The 24,705-nt window shown below is 38.1% G+C and overlaps 1 protein-coding gene across 1 annotated transcript; it reads left to right on the top strand.

Moving 5' to 3' along the window:
- Positions 1-5,267: 5,267 nt before the first annotated feature.
- Positions 5,268-24,534, top strand: elac1 (elaC ribonuclease Z 1). The gene is made up of 5 exons (XM_080004507.1): positions 5,268-5,446; positions 17,811-18,017; positions 19,412-19,470; positions 19,575-19,785; positions 20,697-24,534. The coding sequence occupies exons 1-5, from the start codon at positions 5,290-5,292 to the stop codon at positions 21,182-21,184; spliced, it is 1,122 nt and encodes a 373-aa protein (XP_079860633.1). The 5' UTR covers positions 5,268-5,289; the 3' UTR covers positions 21,185-24,534.
- Positions 24,535-24,705: the final 171 nt, after the last annotated feature.

The following is a 24,705-nucleotide window of genomic DNA, read 5'->3' as shown; positions in this document are numbered from 1 at the left end:
TAGGCCAATTTATGATTACATCATCTGTCGGCGTCCTCAATCTAAACCGTGATCTAATCCTTTGATGACGATTGACATTGATGACAGACGTTTTTTGTTTTTTATCCGCCCGGAAAAATAAGAGAATTGAAACGTAAGTGCAGTTTACTATGTTCTGAAAGTGGAGCAGAGGGGGGGGGGGGGGCAGAGGGTCTCCCCCTCTCCACTCAGAGCTGTCCAGTAACCACTTGTGATCAGGTCTCACTTGCCCTCTACAGTTCCGTACAGAGACTTTGAGGGGCAGGTGCTCAAAAAAAAAAAAAAGGCACATGGACCCACAACTCCTATTCTAGGCATTTTGCCGCTCTGGGAAAACGGAGCAGCACAGTAGAGCCAAGGTGTGAGGTTCATGAGGAGTTCCTAGGATATTTTGCCCAGGCAATCCGCTACCTTGGTGAACCATTCATTTAAAATTAAAATCGTGCCTGATAAAAGTGCACCGTGGGGTCCATGAGGCAGGTGCTCTGACACCCCCGCACATACCTGCCGCTCAATATACAAATCTTGTGATTATAATATAGCAGTATATTATATAATCTCAGAGAAAGATTATGATTTCTTTTATTTCACTTGTATGGAAAAGGGAAAACGTAAAACTATCTCAGAAATAGAGCGGTTTTGTTTTCTCCCTCCAGACAGCAGTGTGCACTGTCTTTTTATTTTACATCTATTTATTTTTGTTTGTTTCCTACATGTATGAAACAACATTTTTAAATGCAACTGAGTTAGGGGACTGGCCAAGTCCTTACTCCGTCCTGTTCCAAAAACTGTGCGGCCCTACTGTCGGGACTCATGTCTCCCTGTTGCTTTCCATTGCTATGGGACTTAATTTAGTACAAACTGGAGGTTTTTGAGTAAATACTTGACTTGTTAATAATAAAACCTGCACTTCTGGAACGGGAGACCGCATTTGCCACTGAGGTGTCTTGGAATGTGTGGCATCCCAACAGTACTCATTGTATAAGATAATTATTAACAGATGGTGCCAGGGGTCTCGAGAGAGAGAGAGAGAGCCCATTGTCAGGTGTCCCGCTGATAAGGGAGGTGAAATGTGAACGGTGACCTATGTAGGGGAATCAGATGGTCAACGTTGTCTCTGGTCAAGCTTAAAAGCACCCACCCGAGTTTCATTCTACAGAGAATCCATCCGACTTGGTTCTCTCCTAGACGTCCATGGCAAGTCTGGTCTGATGCTGTTCTTTTGTAAAAAATCTATTATTTTACTCAAGTCAGCGTCAGTGGTCACTCCTTCATCAACACATCAAATTCATCAAGAAACACCACCACATTACATTATGTTCTATGTGCCCACGCCCCCGATAAAATCATATCGCTAATCAGCAATTGGAATTTTGCACGACCGCCCAGGCCTAATGGTCGGACGATTAAAATATTGTCCTATACGAAAAATTTGGGTCAGAATCAGGTTGAATTTGTGTAGTTTGATGCACTTGCAAATGAGACTGAGAACAGTGATGAGTGAGACGTATACAGTGTATATAGTATATATAGTGTATATATTGTATAGTTTCTGGAACGAGTCAAATCTTTTGAAGGAATGAACTGAACTGAATGGCTTCCTGAAACAATCGACTTTTCACCCAAAATATCCTGTTCCACAGAGACACCGTGAGACAGTTCTCTGTGGACTACAGGTAGAAGACAGCCACCTTCTATGTCATAACACGCAACAAGTGTATCGTGTATCGGTTGTAGTAGTAATTCTACATGTTACCAGGACTCGGAAAACGTGCCACCGCGTCCTTACGTCAGTCGCTGCTGCGTTTAAGGGAAACTCGGAAAATTGTAATTGGGGTCAATAATGGACACCATGTATTGCTGCCTGCAGTTATATTTATTTTAATTAGAATTGTTTTTTTTACACAGAAGAATCTAGCCACTGGGGGTGCACAAGCCAGTGTATCATCAGTGCCAGCCCCAAGCCCGGATGAATACAGAGGGTTGCGTCAGGAAGGGCATCCAGCGTAAAAACCATGCCAAATCAAACATGCGGACAACAAATCTGATTTCCATACTGGATCGGTCGAGGCCCGGGGTTAACAACAACCGCCACTGGTGCCGTCAGCCAACAGGGTGCCAGTGGAAATTGTGTACTATGTGTACAAGAGACAAGGTGGAAGGGGAGTAAGGCCAGGAGTATCAGAGCTGGGTACAAACTGTTCTACCATGGAGTGGATGGCAGGAGAAATGGGGTGGGGAAGAATACATCTTGAAGGAAGAATACATCAAGAGTGTTTTGGAGGTGAGAGAGTGATGAGCATGAAGCTGGAAATTGATGGGGTGATAATGAATGTGGTCAGTGCATATGCTCCCCAAGTTGGGTGTGAGATGGAAGAGAAAGAAGAAAGAATTCTTTAGTGAGTTGGATGTAGTGGTGGAGAGCGTCCCCAAGGGAGAGAGAGTGGTCGTTGGAGCAGATCTCAATGGGCATGTTGGCGAAGGGATCGGATACATAGGTGGCGAGAAGGTGATGGGTAGGTATGGTGTCAAGGAGAGGAATGTGGAAGGACAGATGGTGGTGGATTTCACCAAAAGGATGGAATTGGCTGTTGTGAATACGTATTTCAAGAAGAGGGAGGAACACAGGGTGACATACAAGAGTGGACGAAGGTGCACACAGGTGGGCTACATCTTATGCAGGAGGTGCAATTTGAAAAAGATTAGTGACTGTAAAGTGGTGGCAGGGGAGTGTGTTGATGGCAGCATTGGATGGTGGTCTGTAGGATGCCTCTGGAGGCCAAAAAGAGGAAGAGAGTGAAAGTATAGCCAAAAATAAAATAGTGGAAGTTGAAAAAGGAGGAGTGTTGCATGCAATTTAGGGAAGAGGTAAGGCAGGCAATAGGTGGAAATGAATGGTTACCAGATGACTGGGAAACATCTGCAGAAGTGGTGAGGGAAACGGCCAAGAAGGTACTCGGTGTATCATGCGGGAAGAGAAAGGAAGAGAAGGACTCTTGGTGGTGGAATGAGGAAGTAAAGGAGAGCATAGAGCAGAAGTGGTTGGCGAAGAAGAAATGGGATGGTCAGAGAGATGAAGAAAGTGGACAGGAGTACAAGCTGATGCGGCACAAAGCAAAGAGAGAAGTGGCAAAGGCAAAGGAAAAGGCATACGACGAATTGTATGAGAGGTTGGACAGTAAGGAAGGAGAAAAGGACTTGTACCGATTGGCAAGACAAAGGGACCAAGCTGGGAAGGATGTACAGCAGGTTAGGGTGATGAAGGATAATGATGTTAATGTGCTGACTATTGAGGGAGAGTGTGTTGAGAAGGTGGAAGGAGTACTTTGAGGAGTTGATGAATGAAGAAAATGAGAGGGAGAGAAGAGTGGATGATGTGGGGATAGTGGATCACGAAGTGCAGCAAATTGGCAAGGATGAAGTGAGAACAGCATTAAAGAGGCCCAGATGACATACCTGGGGAAGCATGGAGATGTTTAGGTGAGATGGCAGTGGTGTTCCTAACGAGACTGTTTAACACCATCCTGGAAAGGGAGAGGATGCCAGAGGAGTGGAGAAGAAGTGTACTGGTACCCATCTCAAGAATAAGGGAGACGTACAGAGCTGTAGTAACTACAGGGGAATAAAGTTGATCAGCCACAGCATGAAGCTATGGGAAAGTGTAGTGGAGGCTAAGTTAAGAGGAGAGGTGGGGATCAACAGGCAGCAGTATGGTTTCATGCCAGGAAAGAGTACAAAAGATGCAATGTTTGCTTTAAGAATGCTGAAGGAAAAGTACAGGGAAGGCCAGAGGGAGTTGCACTGCGTCTTTGTGGATTTAGAGAAAGCAAATGATAGGGTGCCGAGAGAGGAAGTGTGGTATTGCATGAGGAAGTTGGGGGTGGCAGAGAAGTACGTAAGAGTGGTAGAGGATATGTATGAGGGCAGTCAGACAGTAGTAAGGTGTGCAGTAGACGTGGCGAAGACACTCAAAGTGGAGGTGGGATTGCATCAAGGATCAGCTCTGAGCCCTTTCTTGTTTGCAATGGTGATGGACAGGTGAACGGATGAAATCATGCAGGAGTCTTCGTGGACTATGATGTTCGCGGATGACATTGTGATCTGTAGCGAGAGTAAGGGGCAGGTTGAGGAGAGCCTGGATAAGTGGAGGCATGCATTAGAGAGAAGAGGAATGAAAGTCAGCAGGAGTAAGACAGAATACATGTGCCTGAATGGGAGGGAGGGCGGCGAAAAGCTGAGAATGCAAGGAGTGGAGGTGGAGAAGGCGGATGAGTTCAAGTACTTGGGGTTGACCATCCAAAGCAGCGGAGAGTGCGGAAGAGAGGGGAAGAAGAGAGTACAGGCAGGGTGGAGTGGGTGGAGAAGAGTGTCCTGAGTGATCTGTGACAGAAGGGTTCCAGCAAGAGTGAAGGGGAAGGTCTACAGGACGGTAGTGAGACCAGCCATGTGGTACGCTTTGGAGCCGGTGGCACCGACGAAAAGGCAGGTGGCTGAACTGGAGGTGGCAGAGTTGAGGATGTTGAGATTTTCACTGGGAGTGACAAGGAGAAGAATGAGTACATTAGAGGGACAGCTCAGGTTGGACAGTTTGGTGGAAAAGTGAGAGGGGCCAGATTGAGATGGTTTGGACACGTGTGCAGGAGAGATGAGCGTTCCATTGGGAGAAGGAGGCTGAGGATGGAGCTGCCAGGCAAGAGGAAAAGAGGGAGGCCAAAGAGAAGGTTTACGGATGTGGCGAGGGACGACACGCAGGCGGTTGGTGTCAGGGAGGAAGACGCGCAGAATAGAAGGTATTGGAGGCAGATGATCCGCTGTGGCGACCCCTAACGGGAGCAGCCCAAGGGAGAAGAAGATAATTGTTATTTTATTTTATTTTATTTATTTTTTTATTCATGCCGAATACGGGCTGACCGAGGACCGCACATTGCAAAGAAACACCTTTTAATTGTTACTTGAGGGGATATCATGTAGATAACAAACTGAACAAACGATATATATATTTCTATTTTATAGAAATATATAAACATGAAATAATAGCAGTTATAATTTGAATATATATTTAATCTTTTTTTTTATTAGAAATTGATTGGATATTCATATTTGATTAATATAGCAATTTTAATGTATACATTTGTTTTATCTAAAAATGACGCATTATTCTCTTCAGCGCACTCGGATTTTAGTCGCTGCTTGATGACCTCACACGCGGTCGGCTGTGTTTACCAGAACACGCTGCGTCGCCAGGAAGGAGGACGTTCACTCCTTTGGACGATGACAATGGATTTGACTTTCCTCGGGACCGGGTCTGCCTATCCGTCCCCACACCGCGGCGCGTCGGCCCTGGTGCTGCGCACGGAGGGGGAGTGCTGGCTGTTCGACTGTGGAGAAGGAACTCAGACCCAGCTGATGAAGAGCCAGCTGAGAGCCAGTGAGAGACATGTTTTATATCCTGGCAAATCCCCGTTCGTTATCTCAAAGATAAGACATGCACTCACCGAACAGTTTACGAGGAACACTATACGAATACTAAAACATTGTCACTGAACGGTTTATTTGGAACACTATTCTAATACTAAACCATAACCTCACCGATACCTCACTAGGAACACTATACTAATACTAAAACATACTCTTTACTAGGAACACTATACTAATACTAAAACATACACTCACTGAACACTTTACTAGGAACACTATACTAATACTAAAACATACTCTTTACTAGGAACACTATACTAATACTAAAACAAACTCACTGAGCACTTTACTAAGAACACTATACTAATACTAAAACATATCACTGAGCACTTTACTAGGAACACTATACTAATACTAAAACATACTCTTTACTAGGAACACTATACTAATACTAAAACAAACTCACTGAGCACTTTACTAGGAACACTATACTAATACTAAAACATACTCACTGAGCAGTTTACTCGGAACACTATACTAATACTAAAACAAACTCACTGAGCACTTTACTAGGAACACTATACTAATACTAAAACATACTCACTGAGCAGTTTACTAGGAACACTATACTAATACTAAAACATACTCACTGAGCAGTTTACTAGGAACACTATACTAATACTAAAACAAACTCACTGAGCACTTTACTAGGAACACTATACTAATACTAAAACATACTCTTTACTAGGAACACTATACTAATACTAAAACAAACTCACTGAGCACTTTACTAGGAACACTATACTAATACTAAAACATACTCACTGAGCACTTTACTAGGACACTATACTAATACTAAAACAAACTCACTGAGCACTTTACTAGGAACACTATACAAATACTAAAACATACACTCACTGAACACTTCACTCGCAACACTATACTAATACATAAACTCTCTGAACACACTGAGAACACTATACTAATACTAAAACATACTCTCTACTAGGAACACTATACTAATACTAAAACAAACTCACTGAGCACTTTACTAGGAACACTATACTAATACTAAAACATACTCACTGAGCAGTTTACTCGGAACACTATACTAATACTAAAACATACTCTTTACTAGGAACACTATACTAATACTAAAACAAACTCACTGAGCACTTTACTAGGAACACTATACTAATACTAAAACATACTCACTGAGCAGTTTACTAGGAACACTATACTAATACTAAAACATACTCACTGAGCAGTTTACTAGGAACACTATACTAATACTAAAACATACTCACTGAGCAGTTTACTAGGAACACTATACTAATACTAAAACATACTCACTGAGCACTTTACTAGGAACACTATACTAATACTAAAACAAACTCACTGAGCACTTTACTAGGAACACTATACTAATACTAAAACATACTCACTGAGCAATTTACTACGTACTAATACTAAAACATACTCACTGAGCACTTTACTAGGAACACTATACTAATACTAAAACATACTCACTGAGCAATTTACTACATACTAATACTAAAACATACTCACTGAGCACTTTACTAGGAACAATATACTAATACTAAAACAAACTCACTGAGCACTTTACAAGGAACACTATAATAATACTAAAACATGCTCACTGAGCAGTTTACTAGGAACACTATACTAATACTAAAACATACTCTTTACTAGGAACACTATACTAATACTAAAACAAACTCACTGAGCACTTTACTAGGAACACTATACTAATACTAAAACATACTCACTGAGCACTTTACTAGGAACACTATACTAATACTAAAACAAACTCACTGAGCACTTTACTAGGAACACTATACAAATACTAAAACATACACTCACTGAACACTTCACTCGCAACACTATACTAATACATAAACTCTCTGAACACACTGAGAACACTATACTAATACTAAAACATACTCTTTACTAGGAACACTATACTAATACTAAAACAAACTCACTGAGCACTTTACTAGGAACACTATACTAACACTAAAACATACTCACTGAGCAGTTTACTCGGAACACTATACTAATACTAAAACATACTCTTTACTAGGAACACTATACTAATACTAAAACAAACTCACTGAGCACTTTACTAGGAACACTATACTAATACTAAAACATACTCACTGAGCAATTTACTACATACTAATACTAAAACATACTCACTGATCACTTTACCAGGAACACTATACTAATACTAAAACATACTCACTGAGCAATTTACTACATACAAATTCTAAAACATACTCACTGAGCACTTTACTAGGAACACTATACTAATACTAAAACATGCTCACTGAGCAGTTTACTAGGAACACTATACTAATCCTAAAACATACTCACTGAGCACTTTACTAGGAACACTATACTAATACTAAAACAAACTCACTGAGCACTTTACTAGGAACACTATACAAATAATAAAACATACACTCACTGAACACTTCACTCGCAACACTATACTAATACATAAACTCTCTGAACACACTGAGAACACTATACTAATACTAAAACATACTCTTTACTAGGAACACTATACTAATACTAAAACAAACTCACTGAGCACTTTACTAGGAACACTATACTAATACTAAAACATACTCACTGAGCAGTTTACTCGGAACACTATACTAATACTAAAACATACTCTTTACTAGGAACACTATACTAATACTAAAACAAACTCACTGAGCACTTTACTAGGAACACTATACTAATACTAAAACATACTCACTGAGCAATTTACTACATACTAATACTAAAACATACTCACTGATCACTTTACTAGGAACACTATACTAATACTAAAACATACTCACTGAGCAATTTACTACATACAAATTCTAAAACATACTCACTGAGCACTTTACTAGGAACACTATACTAATACTAAAACATGCTCACTGAGCAGTTTACTAGGAACACTATACTAATACTAAAACATACTCTTTACTAGGAACACTATACTAATACTAAAACAAACTCACTGAGCACTTTACTAGGAACACTATACTAATACTAAAACATACTCACTGAGCACTTTACTAGGAACACTATACTAATACTAAAACAAACTCACTGAGCACCTTACTAGGAACACTATACAAATACTAAAACATACACTCACTGAACACTTCACTCGCAACACTATACTAATACATAAACTCTCTGAACACACTGAGAACACTATACTAATACTAAAACATACTCTTTACTAGGAACACTATACTAATACTAAAACATACTCACTGAGCACTTTACTAGGAACACTATACTAATACTAAAACAAACTCACTGAGCACTTTACTAGGAACACTATACAAATACTAAAACATACACTCACTGAACACTTCACTCGCAACACTATACTAATACATAAACTCTCTGAACACACTGAGAACACTATACTAATACTAAAACATACTCTTTACTAGGAACACTATACTAATACTAAAACAAACTCACTGAGCACTTTACTAGGAACACTATACTAATACTAAAACATACTCACTGAGCAGTTTACTCGGAACACTATACTAATACTAAAACATACTCTTTACTAGGAACACTATACTAATACTAAAACAAACTCACTGAGCAGTTTACTAGGAACACTATACTAATACTAAAACATACTCACTGAGCAGTTTACTAGGAACACTATACTAATACTAAAACATACTCACTGAGCACTTTACTAGGAACACTATACTAATACTAAAACAAACTCACTGAGCACTTTACTAGGAACACTATACTAATACTAAAACATACTCACTGAGCAATTTACTACATACTAATACTAAAACATACTCACTGAGCACTTTACTAGGAACACTATACTAATACTAAAACATACTCACTGAGCAATTTACTACATACTAATACTAAAACATACTCACTGAGCACTTTACTAGGAACACTATACTAATACTTAAACAAACTCACTGAGCACTTTACTAGGAACACTATACTAATACTAAAACAAACTCACTGAGCACTTTACTAGGAACACTATACTAATACTAAAACATACTCACTGAGCACTTTACTTCATACTAATACTAAAACATACTCACTGAGCACTTTACTAGGAACACTATACTAATACTAAAACATACTCACTGAGCACTTTACTTCATACTAATACTAAAACATACTCACTGAGCACTTTACTAGGAACACTATACTAATACTAAAACAAACTCACTGAGCACTTTACTAGGAACACTATACTAATACTAAAACATGCTCACTGAGCAGTTTACTAGGAACACTATACTAATCCTAAAACATACTCACTGAGCACTTTACTAGGAACACTATACTAATACTAAAACAAACTCACTGAGCACTTTACTAGGAACACTATACAAATAATAAAACATACACTCACTGAACACTTCACTCGCAACACTATACTAATACATAAACTCTCTGAACACACTGAGAACACTATACTAATACTAAAACATACTCTTTACTAGGAACACTATACTAATACTAAAACAAACTCACTGAGCACTTTACTAGGAACACTATACTAATACTAAAACATACTCACTGAGCAGTTTACTCGGAACACTATACTAATACTAAAACATACTCTTTACTAGGAACACTATACTAATACTAAAACAAACTCACTGAGCACTTTACTAGGAACACTATACTAATACTAAAACATACTCACTGAGCAATTTACTACATACTAATACTAAAACATACTCACTGATCACTTTACTAGGAACACTATACTAATACTAAAACATACTCACTGAGCAATTTACTACATACAAATTCTAAAACATACTCACTGAGCACTTTACTAGGAACACTATACTAATACTAAAACATGCTCACTGAGCAGTTTACTAGGAACACTATACTAATACTAAAACATACTCTTTACTAGGAACACTATACTAATACTAAAACAAACTCACTGAGCACTTTACTAGGAACACTATACTAATACTAAAACATACTCACTGAGCACTTTACTAGGAACACTATACTAATACTAAAACAAACTCACTGAGCACCTTACTAGGAACACTATACTAATACTAAAACATACACTCACTGAACACTTCACTCGCAACACTATACTAATACATAAACTCTCTGAACACACTGAGAACACTATACTAATACTAAAACATACTCTTTACTAGGAACACTATACTAATGCTAAAACATACTCACTGAGCACTTTACTAGGAACACTATACTAATACTAAAACAAACTCACTGAGCACTTTACTAGGAACACTATACAAATACTAAAACATACACTCACTGAACACTTCACTCGCAACACTATACTAATACATAAACTCTCTGAACACACTGAGAACACTATACTAATACTAAAACATACTCTTTACTAGGAACACTATACTAATACTAAAACAAACTCACTGAGCACTTTACTAGGAACACTATACTAATACTAAAACATACTCACTGAGCAGTTTACTCGGAACACTATACTAATACTAAAACATACTCTTTACTAGGAACACTATACTAATACTAAAACATACTCACTGAGCAGTTTACTAGGAACACTATACTAATACTAAAACATACTCACTGAGCAGTTTACTAGGAACACTATACTAATACTAAAACATACTCACTGAGCACTTTACTAGGAACACTATACTAATACTAAAACAAACTCACTGAGCACTTTACTAGGAACACTATACTAATACTAAAACATACTCACTGAGCAATTTACTACATACTAATACTAAAACATACTCACTGAGCACTTTACTAGGAACACTATACTAATACTAAAACATACTCACTGAGCAATTTACTACATACTAATACTAAAACATACTCACTGAGCACTTTACTAGGAACACTATACTAATACTAAAACAAACTCACTGAGCACTTTACTAGGAACACTATACTAATACTAAAACAAACTCACTGAGCACTTTACTAGGAACACTATACTAATACTAAAACATACTCACTGAGCACTTTACTTCATACTAATACTAAAACATACTCACTGAGCACTTTACTAGGAACACTATACTAATACTAAAACATACTCACTGAGCACTTTACTTCATACTAATACTAAAACATACTCACTGAGCACTTTACTAGGAACACTATACTAATACTAAAACAAACTCACTGAGCACTTTACTAGGAACACTATACTAATACTAAAACATACTCACTGAGCAGTTTACTAGGAACACTATACTAATACTAAAACAAACTCACTGAGCACTTTACTAGGAACACTATACAAATACTAAAACATACACTCACTGAACACTTCACTCGCAACACTATACTAATACATAAACTCTCTGAACACACTGAGAACACTATACTAATACTAAAACATACTCTCTACTAGGAACACTATACTAATACTAAAACAAACTCACTGAGCACTTTACTAGGAACACTATACTAATACTAAAACATACTCACTGAGCAGTTTACTCGGAACACTATACTAATACTAAAACATACTCTTTACTAGGAACACTATACTAATACTAAAACAAACTCACTGAGCACTTTACTAGGAACACTATACTAATACTGAAACATACTCACTGAGCAGTTTACTAGGAACACTATACTAATACTAAAACATACTCACTGAGCAGTTTACTAGGAACACTATACTAATACTAAAACATACTCACTGAGCAGTTTACTAGGAACACTATACTAATACTAAAACATACTCACTGAGCACTTTACTAGGAACACTATACTAATACTAAAACAAACTCACTGAGCACTTTACTAGGAACACTATACTAATACTAAAACATACTCACTGAGCAATTTACTACGTACTAATACTAAAACATACTCACTGAGCACTTTACTAGGAACACTATACTAATACTAAAACATACTCACTGAGCAATTTACTACATACTAATACTAAAACATACTCACTGAGCACTTTACTAGGAACAATATACTAATACTAAAACAAACTCACTGAGCACTTTACTAGGAACACTATAATAATACTAAAACATGCTCACTGAGCTGTTTACTAGGAACACTATACTAATACTAAAACATACTCTTTACTAGGAACACTATACTAATACTAAAACAAACTCACTGAGCACTTTACTAGGAACACTATACTAATACTAAAACATACTCACTGAGCACTTTACTAGGAACACTATACTAATACTAAAACAAACTCACTGAGCACTTTACTAGGAACACTATACAAATACTAAAACATACACTCACTGAACACTTCACTCGCAACACTATACTAATACATAAACTCTCTGAACACACTGAGAACACTATACTAATACTAAAACATACTCTTTACTAGGAACACTATACTAATACTAAAACAAACTCACTGAGCACTTTACTAGGAACACTATACTAACACTAAAACATACTCACTGAGCAGTTTACTCGGAACACTATACTAATACTAAAACATACTCTTTACTAGGAACACTATACTAATACTAAAACAAACTCACTGAGCACTTTACTAGGAACACTATACTAATACTAAAACATACTCACTGAGCAATTTACTACATACTAATACTAAAACATACTCACTGATCACTTTACCAGGAACACTATACTAATACTAAAACATACTCACTGAGCAATTTACTACATACAAATTCTAAAACATACTCACTGAGCACTTTACTAGGAACACTATACTAATACTAAAACATGCTCACTGAGCAGTTTACTAGGAACACTATACTAATACTAAAACATACTCACTGAGCACTTTACTAGGAACACTATACTAATACTAAAACAAACTCACTGAGCACTTTACTAGGAACACTATACAAATAATAAAACATACACTCACTGAACACTTCACTCGCAACACTATACTAATACATAAACTCTCTGAACACACTGAGAACACTATACTAATACTAAAACATACTCTTTACTAGGAACACTATACTAATACTAAAACAAACTCACTGAGCACTTTACTAGGAACACTATACTAATACTAAAACATACTCACTGAGCAGTTTACTCGGAACACTATACTAATACTAAAACATACTCTTTACTAGGAACACTATACTAATACTAAAACAAACTCACTGAGCACTTTACTAGGAACACTATACTAATACTAAAACATACTCACTGAGCAATTTACTACATACTAATACTAAAACATACTCACTGATCACTTTACTAGGAACACTATACTAATACTAAAACATACTCACTGAGCAATTTACTACATACAAATTCTAAAACATACTCACTGAGCACTTTACTAGGAACACTATACTAATACTAAAACATGCTCACTGAGCAGTTTACTAGGAACGCTATACTAATACTAAAACATACTCTTTACTAGGAACACTATACTAATACTAAAACAAACTCACTGAGCACTTTACTAGGAACACTATACTAATACTAAAACATACTCACTGAGCACTTTACTAGGAACACTATACTAATACTAAAACAAACTCACTGAGCACCTTACTAGGAACACTATACAAATACTAAAACATACACTCACTGAACACTTCACTCGCAACACTATACTAATACATAAACTCTCTGAACACACTGAGAACACTATACTAATACTAAAACATACTCTTTACTAGGAACACTATACTAATACTAAAACATACTCACTGAGCACTTTACTAGGAACACTATACTAATACTAAAACAAACTCACTGAGCACTTTACTAGGAACACTATACAAATACTAAAACATACACTCACTGAACACTTCACTCGCAACACTATACTAATACATAAACTCTCTGAACACACTGAGAACACTATACTAATACTAAAACATACTCTTTACTAGGAACACTATACTAATACTAAAACAAACTCACTGAGCACTTTACTAGGAACACTATACTAATACTAAAACATACTCACTGAGCAGTTTACTCGGAACACTATACTAATACTAAAACATACTCACTGAGCACTTTACTAGGAACACTATACTAATACTAAAACAAACTCACTGAGCACTTTACTAGGAACACTATACTAATACTAAAACATACTCACTGAGCAATTTACTACATACTAATACTAAAACATACTCACTGAGCACTTTACTAGGAACACTATACTAATACTAAAACATACTCACTGAGCAATTTACTACATACTAATACTAAAACATACTCACTGAGCACTTTACTAGGAACACTATACTAATACTAAAACAAACTCACTGAGCACTTTACTAGGAACACTATACTAATACTAAAACAAACTCACTGAGCACTTTACTAGGAACACTATACTAATACTAAAACATACTCACTGAGCACTTTACTTCATACTAACACTAAAACATACTCACTGAGCACTTTACTAGGAACACTATACTAATACTAAAACAAACTCACTGAGCACTTTACTAGGAACACTACTAATACTAAAACATGCTCACTTAGCAGTTTACTAGGAACACTATACTAATACTAAAACATACTCTTTACTAGGAACACTATACTAATACTAAAACAAACTCACTGAGCACTTTACTAGGAACACTATACTAATACTAAACCATACTCACTGAGCAATTTACTACATACTAATACTAAAACATACTCACTGATCACTTTACTAGGAACACTATACTAATACTAAAACATACTCACTGAGCAATTTACTACATACAAATTCTAAAACATACTCACTGAGCACTTTACTAGGAACACTATACTAATACTAAAACATGCTCACTGAGCAGTTTACTAGGAACACTATAATAATACTAAAACATACTCTTTACTAGGAACACTATACTAATACTAAAACAAACTCACTGAGCACTTTACTAGGAACACTATACTAATACTAAAACATACTCACTGAGCAATTTACTACATACTAATACTAAAACATACTCACTGAGCACTTTACTAGGAACACTATACTAATACTAAAACAAACTCACTGAGCACTTTACTAGGAACACTACTAATACTAAAACATGCTCACTTAGCAGTTTACTAGGAACACTATACTAATACTAAAACATACTCTTTACTAGGAACACTATACTAATACTAAAACAAACTCACTGAGCACTTTACTAGGAACACTATACTAATACTAAACCATACTCACTGAGCAATTTACTACATACTAATACTAAAACATACTCACTGATCACTTTACTAGGAACACTATACTAATACTAAAACATACTCACTGAGCAATTTACTACATACAAATTCTAAAACATACTCACTGAGCACTTTACTAGGAACACTATACTAATACTAAAACATGCTCACTGAGCAGTTTACTAGGAACACTATAATAATACTAAAACATACTCTTTACTAGGAACACTATACTAATACTAAAACAAACTCACTGAGCACTTTACTAGGAACACTATACTAATACTAAAACATACTCACTGAGCAATTTACTACATACTAATACTAAAACATACTCACTGAGCACTTTACTAGGAACACTATACTAATACTAAAACAAACTCACTGAGCACTTTACTAGGAACACTATACTAATACTAAAACATGCTCACTGAGCAGTTTACTAGGAACACTATACTAATACTAAAACATACTCTTTACTAGGAACACTATACTAATACTAAAACAAACTCACTGAGCACTTTACTAGGAACACTATACTAATACTAAAACAAACTCACTGAGCACTTTACTAGGAACACTATACAAATGCTAAAACATACACTCACTGAACACTTCACTCGCAACACTATACTAATACATAAAGTCTCTGAACACACTGAGAACACTATACTAATACTGGCTAGGGCCTCCCTTTGCTCTCTAAAACAGCTTCAATTCTTCTTGGCATGGATTTCCACAACATGTTGAAAAACATTCCTTTGAGATTCTGGTCCACGTTGACGTGATTGAATCACTCAATTCTTGCAGATTTCTCAGCTGCACATTCATGCTGCAAATCTCCCGTTCTTTCACATCCTGTGAAAGTTGTGTTCTGTTGGATTCAGGGCCGCTGACTGGGAAGGAAACTGAAGAACATTGAACTCATTGTCATGTTCATGAAACCAGTTTGAGACGACTTTTGCTTTGTGACAGTGCATTATCAAACTGGAAGTAGCCGTTAGAAGATGGTAAATTGTGGCCATATAGGAATGCACATGGTCAGCAACAATACTCAAAAAGGCTGTGGCATTCAAGCGGTAATTCATTGGTATTAACAGGCCCACAGTGAACCAAGAAAAAAATCCACCACACCATTACGCCAGTGCCACCAGCCTGGACTGTTGACACAAGGCAGGTTGGGTCCATGGAGTCATGCCGCTGCCGCCAAATTCTGACCCCGCCATCTGTGTGCCTCCGAAGGAATCGAGATTCGTTCGACCTGGCTACGTTTTTCCAGTCTTAAAAATGTTCTTGTGCGGGAAAATCCCAGGAGATCAGCAGAAACACTACAACCGTTCCGTCAGCCACCAACAATCATGCCCCGGTCAAAAACACTGAGATCACATTTTTTCCTCGTTCTGATAGGTTGACGTGAGCATATACTGAAGCTGCTCAGCTGTGTCTGCTTGATTGTATGCATTGCATTGAGTGTAAATAAAAATTGATTGATTAAAAATAATTCCTGCAGCGCTACCTTTCATGATCTTAATAAATGAATTCATCCAGCTCTTCCTGACACCCTTTCACAGTTGCGGTCTATGTTCACAGGGCGGCTGCAGGTCCTGAAAAAGCCGTGACTATGTGTGAATGCTCATATATTTAATAAACGTTATGACTTAAATGTCATTAAATAGTCTTACATTTGACATGTTTGTCTGATTTATCAAGACAAGACAACCATAACACAAGACAACAACTGATATAAATACAAAAGTACCTACTTCACTTACCTATTCTCAGTGAAACCAAAGCACTTTATTCTTCTATACCTGGAGAAAAAAAATTCTAAAGAAAGTGGGGGAGAAAATATATAGTAATAATGGTAAAATGTATTCCAGTCACAATCACTTAACTTGAATCATCCAGTTAATATCCCACTCTATTCCTATCTAATACTTTCCTCTACCCTGTACCAAATATAAAGTACTTTCCTGCAATACCTTGATGAATACAAGAGAGATGATTTGTCCTTTCGTTACCTTTTTATTTTTAGTCAAAACACTTTTCTCTCCTGTTAAACCATGTCCTCCCCTCACTCTTAAAATCACTTTTTCATACAATTCACATCCGCCCGTGTACAACACTGTTGTGTGGTCCCTCTCCTCCAGGTCGAATCACCAAAGTGTTCATCTCCCACCTGCACGGCGACCACCTGTTCGGCCTGCCCGGTCTGCTGTGCACCGTCAGCCTGCACTCCAACCCCGTCCCCACCCAGGCGCCGCCGTGCGTGGACATCTACGGACCCAAGGGCCTCAGGAAGTTCCTCCGGGTGACTCTGGGCCTAACGGGCTCCCAGCTGCTCTTCCCCTATGCAGGCAGGTACCAAATATCCGGGCTGGATTCCAATTTATAGACTACACTGCTATTATTATTACTGTAGGCCACATTTATTAGTAATGCCGCAATACTACAACTTGTACATACTGTAGACTGACACCTGTCCAAATTGGGCTCATTGGGTCATATTGCACGACCAGCAATATGACCTATTCTAGCACTACTAGATGGATGGATGGATGGATAACCAGATGGATGAATAACCATCTGGTTATTCATCCCCGAATTGAAATTGCAATTTCCCATCAGCTCACATTGAGGCAATAGACAAAACAATAATAAAGCAATACAATAAAAAAATATGAAAAAATAAAATGGCAATATATGGAAAATTTGGAAAATAATATACAATAAACCAAACAGTGAACGGTAGCCAACATACACTAAACCTAATGATAAACAACAGATATAACAGAAAAATATCAGAAAAAAAAAGACATTAAAAAAAGATCAAAAGAAGTAAAAAATAAAAGGTCACTCCTAGTTAGCGCAGTGCTACTTAACGTTGACTTTAACTTTTAACTTAATTTGTTCCTTTTATTTGACTGCACTGTTGCCACTGCACTACGCCTCAACGCCTCTGGAGATGAATAAAGGTTTATATTATCTTACGGACTCTAGGCCTCGCTAGAGCCCGGAACCAGTAGTTTTCCAATTTGATCCTTAGGCACCAATTTCATGTAATCTATTGCAATTCTGCAAATATTCTCATTCAGTATGTAGATCCTATTTTAGAACTGCAGTAAAACTATTTTCCACGGACTTGGACATGGATAAAAAATTGTTTTACTACAGTGCTACACATTGTAGACGAGTAACAAGGTTGCCACGTAATCAAATATCCAGTAAAAAACAACTTGTGTGGAAACAAAGGAAATGCAATAATACAATCCCTTAACAAACTCATTTGACACAATTATAGATTCAATACGACAACATATGAAAATTAAAAATACATAAAAATAAAAAAAATGTATAATTTATATTATATACAGTACCCAAAACAATAATTTATCCTGTGCATAGTGTTTTGTATATTCTGTATATTTTTATATATATATTTTGGTGATTTGCTATTTGACTTTTTGTTTTTCTGACTGTTAAGCTTTTTTTTTTAAGTTTATCGTCTGTAATAAAACGCACCAAATTCACCACGACATATTCCTACTGTATCCAATGTGTCTAAATAACTCAACTAAAAAATAAACTCTGACTCTGAGTAATGCCGACCGAAATGAGTTGTTCTGAATGAGTCACGCTCATCAAGAGAAACAACAGAACATCATCAAGCACTACTATTTGTCATGTGTTCTTCGGTACTTTTTGGGGCTCTGACCCGTGCGTTCCACTCTGTCGCTTTACTCCGTTCCAGTACATGAGCTGGAGACGTCGCCGGACCAGAGTCCTCCAGAAGGACAGCTCGCTGATGAGGTTCGTCCGCTTGGATCCCCCGGCCATTTTTATTTTATTTTCTTTTTTTTATGAAAGCCGTTATTATCGAAGAGAACCTCAATATAAAAAGTCCTTCCTCACAGCTGAGCACGGAGCGGGGCCCGCCGCACCCCCAGGAGCGGCCGGGGAGGGACATAGCTCCGGAGGCCTCCAGCGGCTGCTTCCTGCTGTTCCAGGACCAGAGGTTCGCGGTGAAGGCCTTCAGGCTCTTCCACCGCGTCCCGTCCTTCGGCTTCTCCGTCCAGGAGCAGGACCGAGCCGGCAGACTCAACACCGAGCTGCTGAAGGAAATGGGTACGTTGACGCCTTTTTGTTTTGATTGGCCAACTCGTTTCTTATTTAGTGTTTATTTTAGTTGAGGACGTGAAGATAGTATGAGGCCTGTTTTCTATATCCTCGTGTTGTTTCTGTATTTATTACGCGGCCATGTGCAGGGTCCTTGGAGCACTAATGTCCTTTATCAGTTGGTGAGGCGAACGTGAAAGAGATTTGGAAAAAGTTTTGAAAAGCCTGTAAATATAGTAAATGCCGGCTTGATATACTGACGTTTTTATTTATTTTCATTCATTTCATTCATATTTGTCTGTAGAGACGGTATTGATGTAAAATTGTGTGGAATTCATTGATGGAAAATGATATTATACTTTCAGCTTTATTGTTTTGACAACGCTGTATTGGTCCCTTTAAAGTCACGTTAATTCAAGATTCAAAAGGTTTATTTGTCACGTACATATACATACGTTCATACATGTATGCAGTGAAATGTCTGTGCAACGCACCCGGAGATTATGCGCGATAGGTACTAAACCGAACAACCTAATTCCTACCTAGCAACTAACTGAAGCTAACTGATTCCTAAAACATAATGCAGTTAGTGAATACAAATAAAATAAAATGAAGTAAAAATAAAATAAGACTCAAAAAGATAAAACAAAGTGGAGGTACCAAATAGAAGGGAATAGAGTTATGTATATGGGATAGGCTGTTTGTATATACAGATATGTGCAGTAATTCCATCAGAAAAGTGTGACAGTTGGCGCTCCATACAACTGAAAGTTGGGGCATATCAGCGTTTCTCGTTCCAATATTTTGCTTCTACTTTTATTCCACTTGTTGTGCAGGCGTGTTCAAAACTATCAGGAGCTAAAAATGCACGCGCATCCGTTTTGGACAACCGGCCTAACTCTGCGTTCTCCCCTCCTAAGGCCTGAAACCCGGATCCCTGTATGGACGCCTGAAGGCGGGAGAGCCGGTGACGCTGGAGAACGGGCGCGTGGTTCTGCCCAGCGAGGTCTTGGAGGAACCCATCCCGGGAAGGAAGATCTGCGTTCTAGGAGACTGCAGCTCCGTGATCGGGGAGGGAGCGGCGACGGCGTGCGGCGGCGCGGACGTCCTGGTCCACGAGGCCACGCTGGGGGACGAGCACCGGGAGAAGGCGGTGGAGCACGGGCACAGCACCCCAAAGATGGCCGCCGCGGTGGCCCTGGCTTGCGGCGCGCGGAGGCTGGTCCTGTACCACTTCAGTCAGAGGTACAAGCCGGGCGCCCTGCGGAAGGAGGGGGACGAGGATGACGTGGCCGAGCTGAAGAGACAGGCGGAGGACGCCCTGCAGGGCAGCTCGGTGGAGGTGACTCTGGCCGAGGACTTCCTCACTCTGCCCATACCCCTCAAACGCCAGTCAGTGAGTGCATAAAGGATACTCAACTGCCATGCAGGGAAGAATGGCTGCCTGCTTTTAAAATTTTAAAATACGTTCAGCCCCGTAATAAACAGGCCCTTTTAATCCAGCATTTTCTCTAAAAGCTCGTCGGGTTACGGTTACGCTGGAGAGCAGTGTTTAGGTTCAGTGTTGAGTGAACGACATGAATTATTAGTCAAATCCAAATAACGGTTAGAATTATACCGATGTTTTGCTATCGGTCAATCCGTCAGAATCCATGTTTTGCTTCTTGACACGACACATTGTTTACAAGAGAGTGATTCAAAACCTTAACTGCGACCGAGGAGGGAGGAGTTAAGCATGTTTTAAAAGGTAGGGAATACCCAAATCTACTGGCTCCAGGGGCCTTTGCACGACAGCATCTGTTTCCACGATATTTAACATTCACTCTTATTATTGTAGCTTTACACAAAATGCTCTTGTGAATTAAAACTATTAACAATGAAAATAAATCTGCAACTATACAAACACTTCAGTCATACACACATAAATCTGCTGATTTAACAAGTGTTTGATGCAACTAATTTATTCTCATATTGAGATGCTTATACAGACGGGTTTACCATCCCTTCAGGGTGGAACATCTGAATTGCCTGGATGTCATGAGAGAAACATGACGGCCGTCCTCAGCAGTTACAAATGTTGAAATATGATTGTAAAACAATTAATCAAATAAATCTGATGTAAATCGGTATGGCTTTCATTAAACATCGTTTAATGAAAACCTATATCCCAACAGATACTGAACTATACCTGATATGATTAAATGGCTCAGAAGTTATATGAAACCATGTGTCACCGATGTGACTTCGACAGTTGCACTTTTCATGCTTTCTGCATTTCTGCTCCGCCGTGTGTGTAAGACAAGGTCATTCCAGGGAGATACGGGATAAGAAGGGCATTAAACATGTCCCAATGCTTTATATAAATAAAAGTGGAGGGATATGGCACAACCCCAACTAGGACAAAATAAAAGCCATTGTTGAAGCTCTTAATACAAGACAATAATTCATCACGTTTACATCTCAACACAAAACTTAAGATTGGTGCTTCAAATCACTGAAAATGCAAACCAGGATCTTGGAACCTTTTCCAGAGCTTTATTTCTGGATCTGTACACAAGGTATTAAAGAACAACAGAAAATACAAAATAATGTTTAACAAAAGAAAAACAAAAAAAAACCTTGGATGTCTATGTACAATTCTTATAAACAATAAAGATAGCTTCTTGAACATTTCTGATAGTGAATGTTTTGATTGTCGATATTTCTGGATATACATTTTTATGTTTTGTAGGTTTTTTTATTCACAAAGGTATTTTCTTTATCATCAAAGGACTCGAGTTTATTCTTAAAACCACAACTGCTATAATTACTTTTTTTCCGTTTTTAAACTTCAAAACACAATACAAAATAGAAAATAAATTTGTTTTAGTGCTTGCTTACACACACAATTCTCCTACCAGAGATATCAATAAAATATCACATTTTCCGAGATCACAGGGTGTTGGGGGCGGGGCGAAAAAACCTACTTCTACTACTTAGTCAATGGCCTTTACATTCTGACAGGTTTTCTGAGTCTTTGTACAAACCACAGGTGAAATAAATATCACTGCACCGCTAAAGCTAGAAGAGGCTGGAGGACCTACTGCATTATGCACGTTGCATTTTCCAAGAGAAACGAGCTCTCCACACACCAGCAGCAGCAGCAGCACCCATCCCTTTACCATCGAGACAAACAATATAGACAACGTGTTTAAAGAGTTCTTCGGAGGAAAGATGAGCGTCTTTTACACATGGATGCAGGATTTGAATGTGAAAAACGCGACATTGAGTAATATCAATACGTCTTGGGTAAAGCCGTTTTTTTTTTTTTTAGTTTTTTTTTTGTGGTACAGTTAAGAGAACGGAGACCGCTGGCATGCGTGGTTAAGCCGTCTCCCGGTGTCCGGGGAAAATATCTTTCTGAAGGAGAAAATAAAATAGAAATTTAAAAAAAAACAAAAAAAAAAAAAACACCAAAATGCTCAAATAAGTAAAAATAAAATATCAAAATAAAATAAAACTGTACATATCTACAAATTATTGCCTTCCGACAAGGAATCAAATTACAAGCTTTGTTTCAACACAGATTCACAAGTGTAAGAGGTCAGTTAATAGACTTTAAAGGCTATTTGCTTAACATTTACATGAAATGCAATAAGTTAATATCTCCTACCGTGCCGGTCTCGGAAACTGAGCTACTGGTTTTAAGTTTTACAAAACTAACGATGGTTCATAGGCGAGAGTTCTGTCTGTACACACGCAAAATCTGTGAAATCGGAAACGATGGACATTCATAACAATGTACCCCTGAAACAAACAAATTACTTATATAACAATGCATAGATAAATTAACACTACTACTGCATCCATACGACCGACGAGACCTTCTGAACAACTTCAATTTACAAATGCGCCAAATCAGTCCCGTTGTGAGAAAACTGCTCCATTTCTGCTACTAGATGCCAACTGGACATAAAACTTCTGAAACATAATACAAGGCATTCTCTAGTCAACAGAGACTGAAAACAAACTAGAGCAACTCGCGATAAGAAATAATACTGCTAGTAGTTATAGGCAAACTATCCAAGTGGTTTGAAACTGGGGCAACAGAGACGAGCTTTATTTACTAGAAACCAGAGTGACACCAGGGGCCAGACTAGAAGTATAATCAAGAAAAGAAAAAAAAAGTCTTAAGTCAAATGAGGGTTACGGATACAAGGGGTATCCTCTTATGCCTGATAATCCTAATGGTCTCACGACCTCTAATTTTACTTTGAATTTTGGGATGGCTGTGGTTAGGCTCTCGTAGTATGACCCTTATCCTACTCCACTCAGGGCTGGTTCCTGTTAAGTTACTGTAAACAACGTTCCTTGATCACAGGCTTAGAAGCAAAAACAGCATATGAAGGGAGTTTAAATAATTTCAGGTGACCAAAAAAAAAAAACATTTGTACACATTAAACCATTTTGGCAACTTTGGATCGTGAAACAATGAGCAAAGAGGAGCAATCAGCGTCGAGCGTGCAAGCTTCCACAGGAGAGAACGAAAGAAAAAGGAAACAACCAAAAACAGAAAAGAAAACCATAATAAGGGAAGTGCTTCCTGCAACCTGCGTCGCCGCCTCGCCGTCCAGCCGGGGGGGCCGACTCGGAACCGATTAAAGAGATTTGCTCCAACCTGGTTTGAATTAAACTACCTGTAAACCAAACACTGGTTGAAATAAAAGTACCTCTTCAAAAACAAGTATTAGCGACGAAAATACCGATATAGGCAGAAAAATAAGCGGTTTTTTTTTTTTGTTTTTTGTTTTTTGTTTTGGCAGCTAAATACAATGGCAGGATACGGCGGCTCTGAAGACGATGCGCGTAGATGTGTGTGTGAGAGGAGGGAGATGAACAACTCTCCTACTGCAGCCTCTGGGCCCCACTGTACATGGACGATACACATCT

The sequence above is a fragment of the Zeus faber genome (genome assembly GCF_960531495.2).
Source record: "Zeus faber genome assembly, chromosome: 7".
Lineage (NCBI taxonomy): Eukaryota > Metazoa > Chordata > Actinopteri > Zeiformes > Zeidae > Zeus > Zeus faber.
Note: the sequence above shows the minus strand (reverse complement) of the source record. Positions and strands in the feature narration are given on the sequence as shown.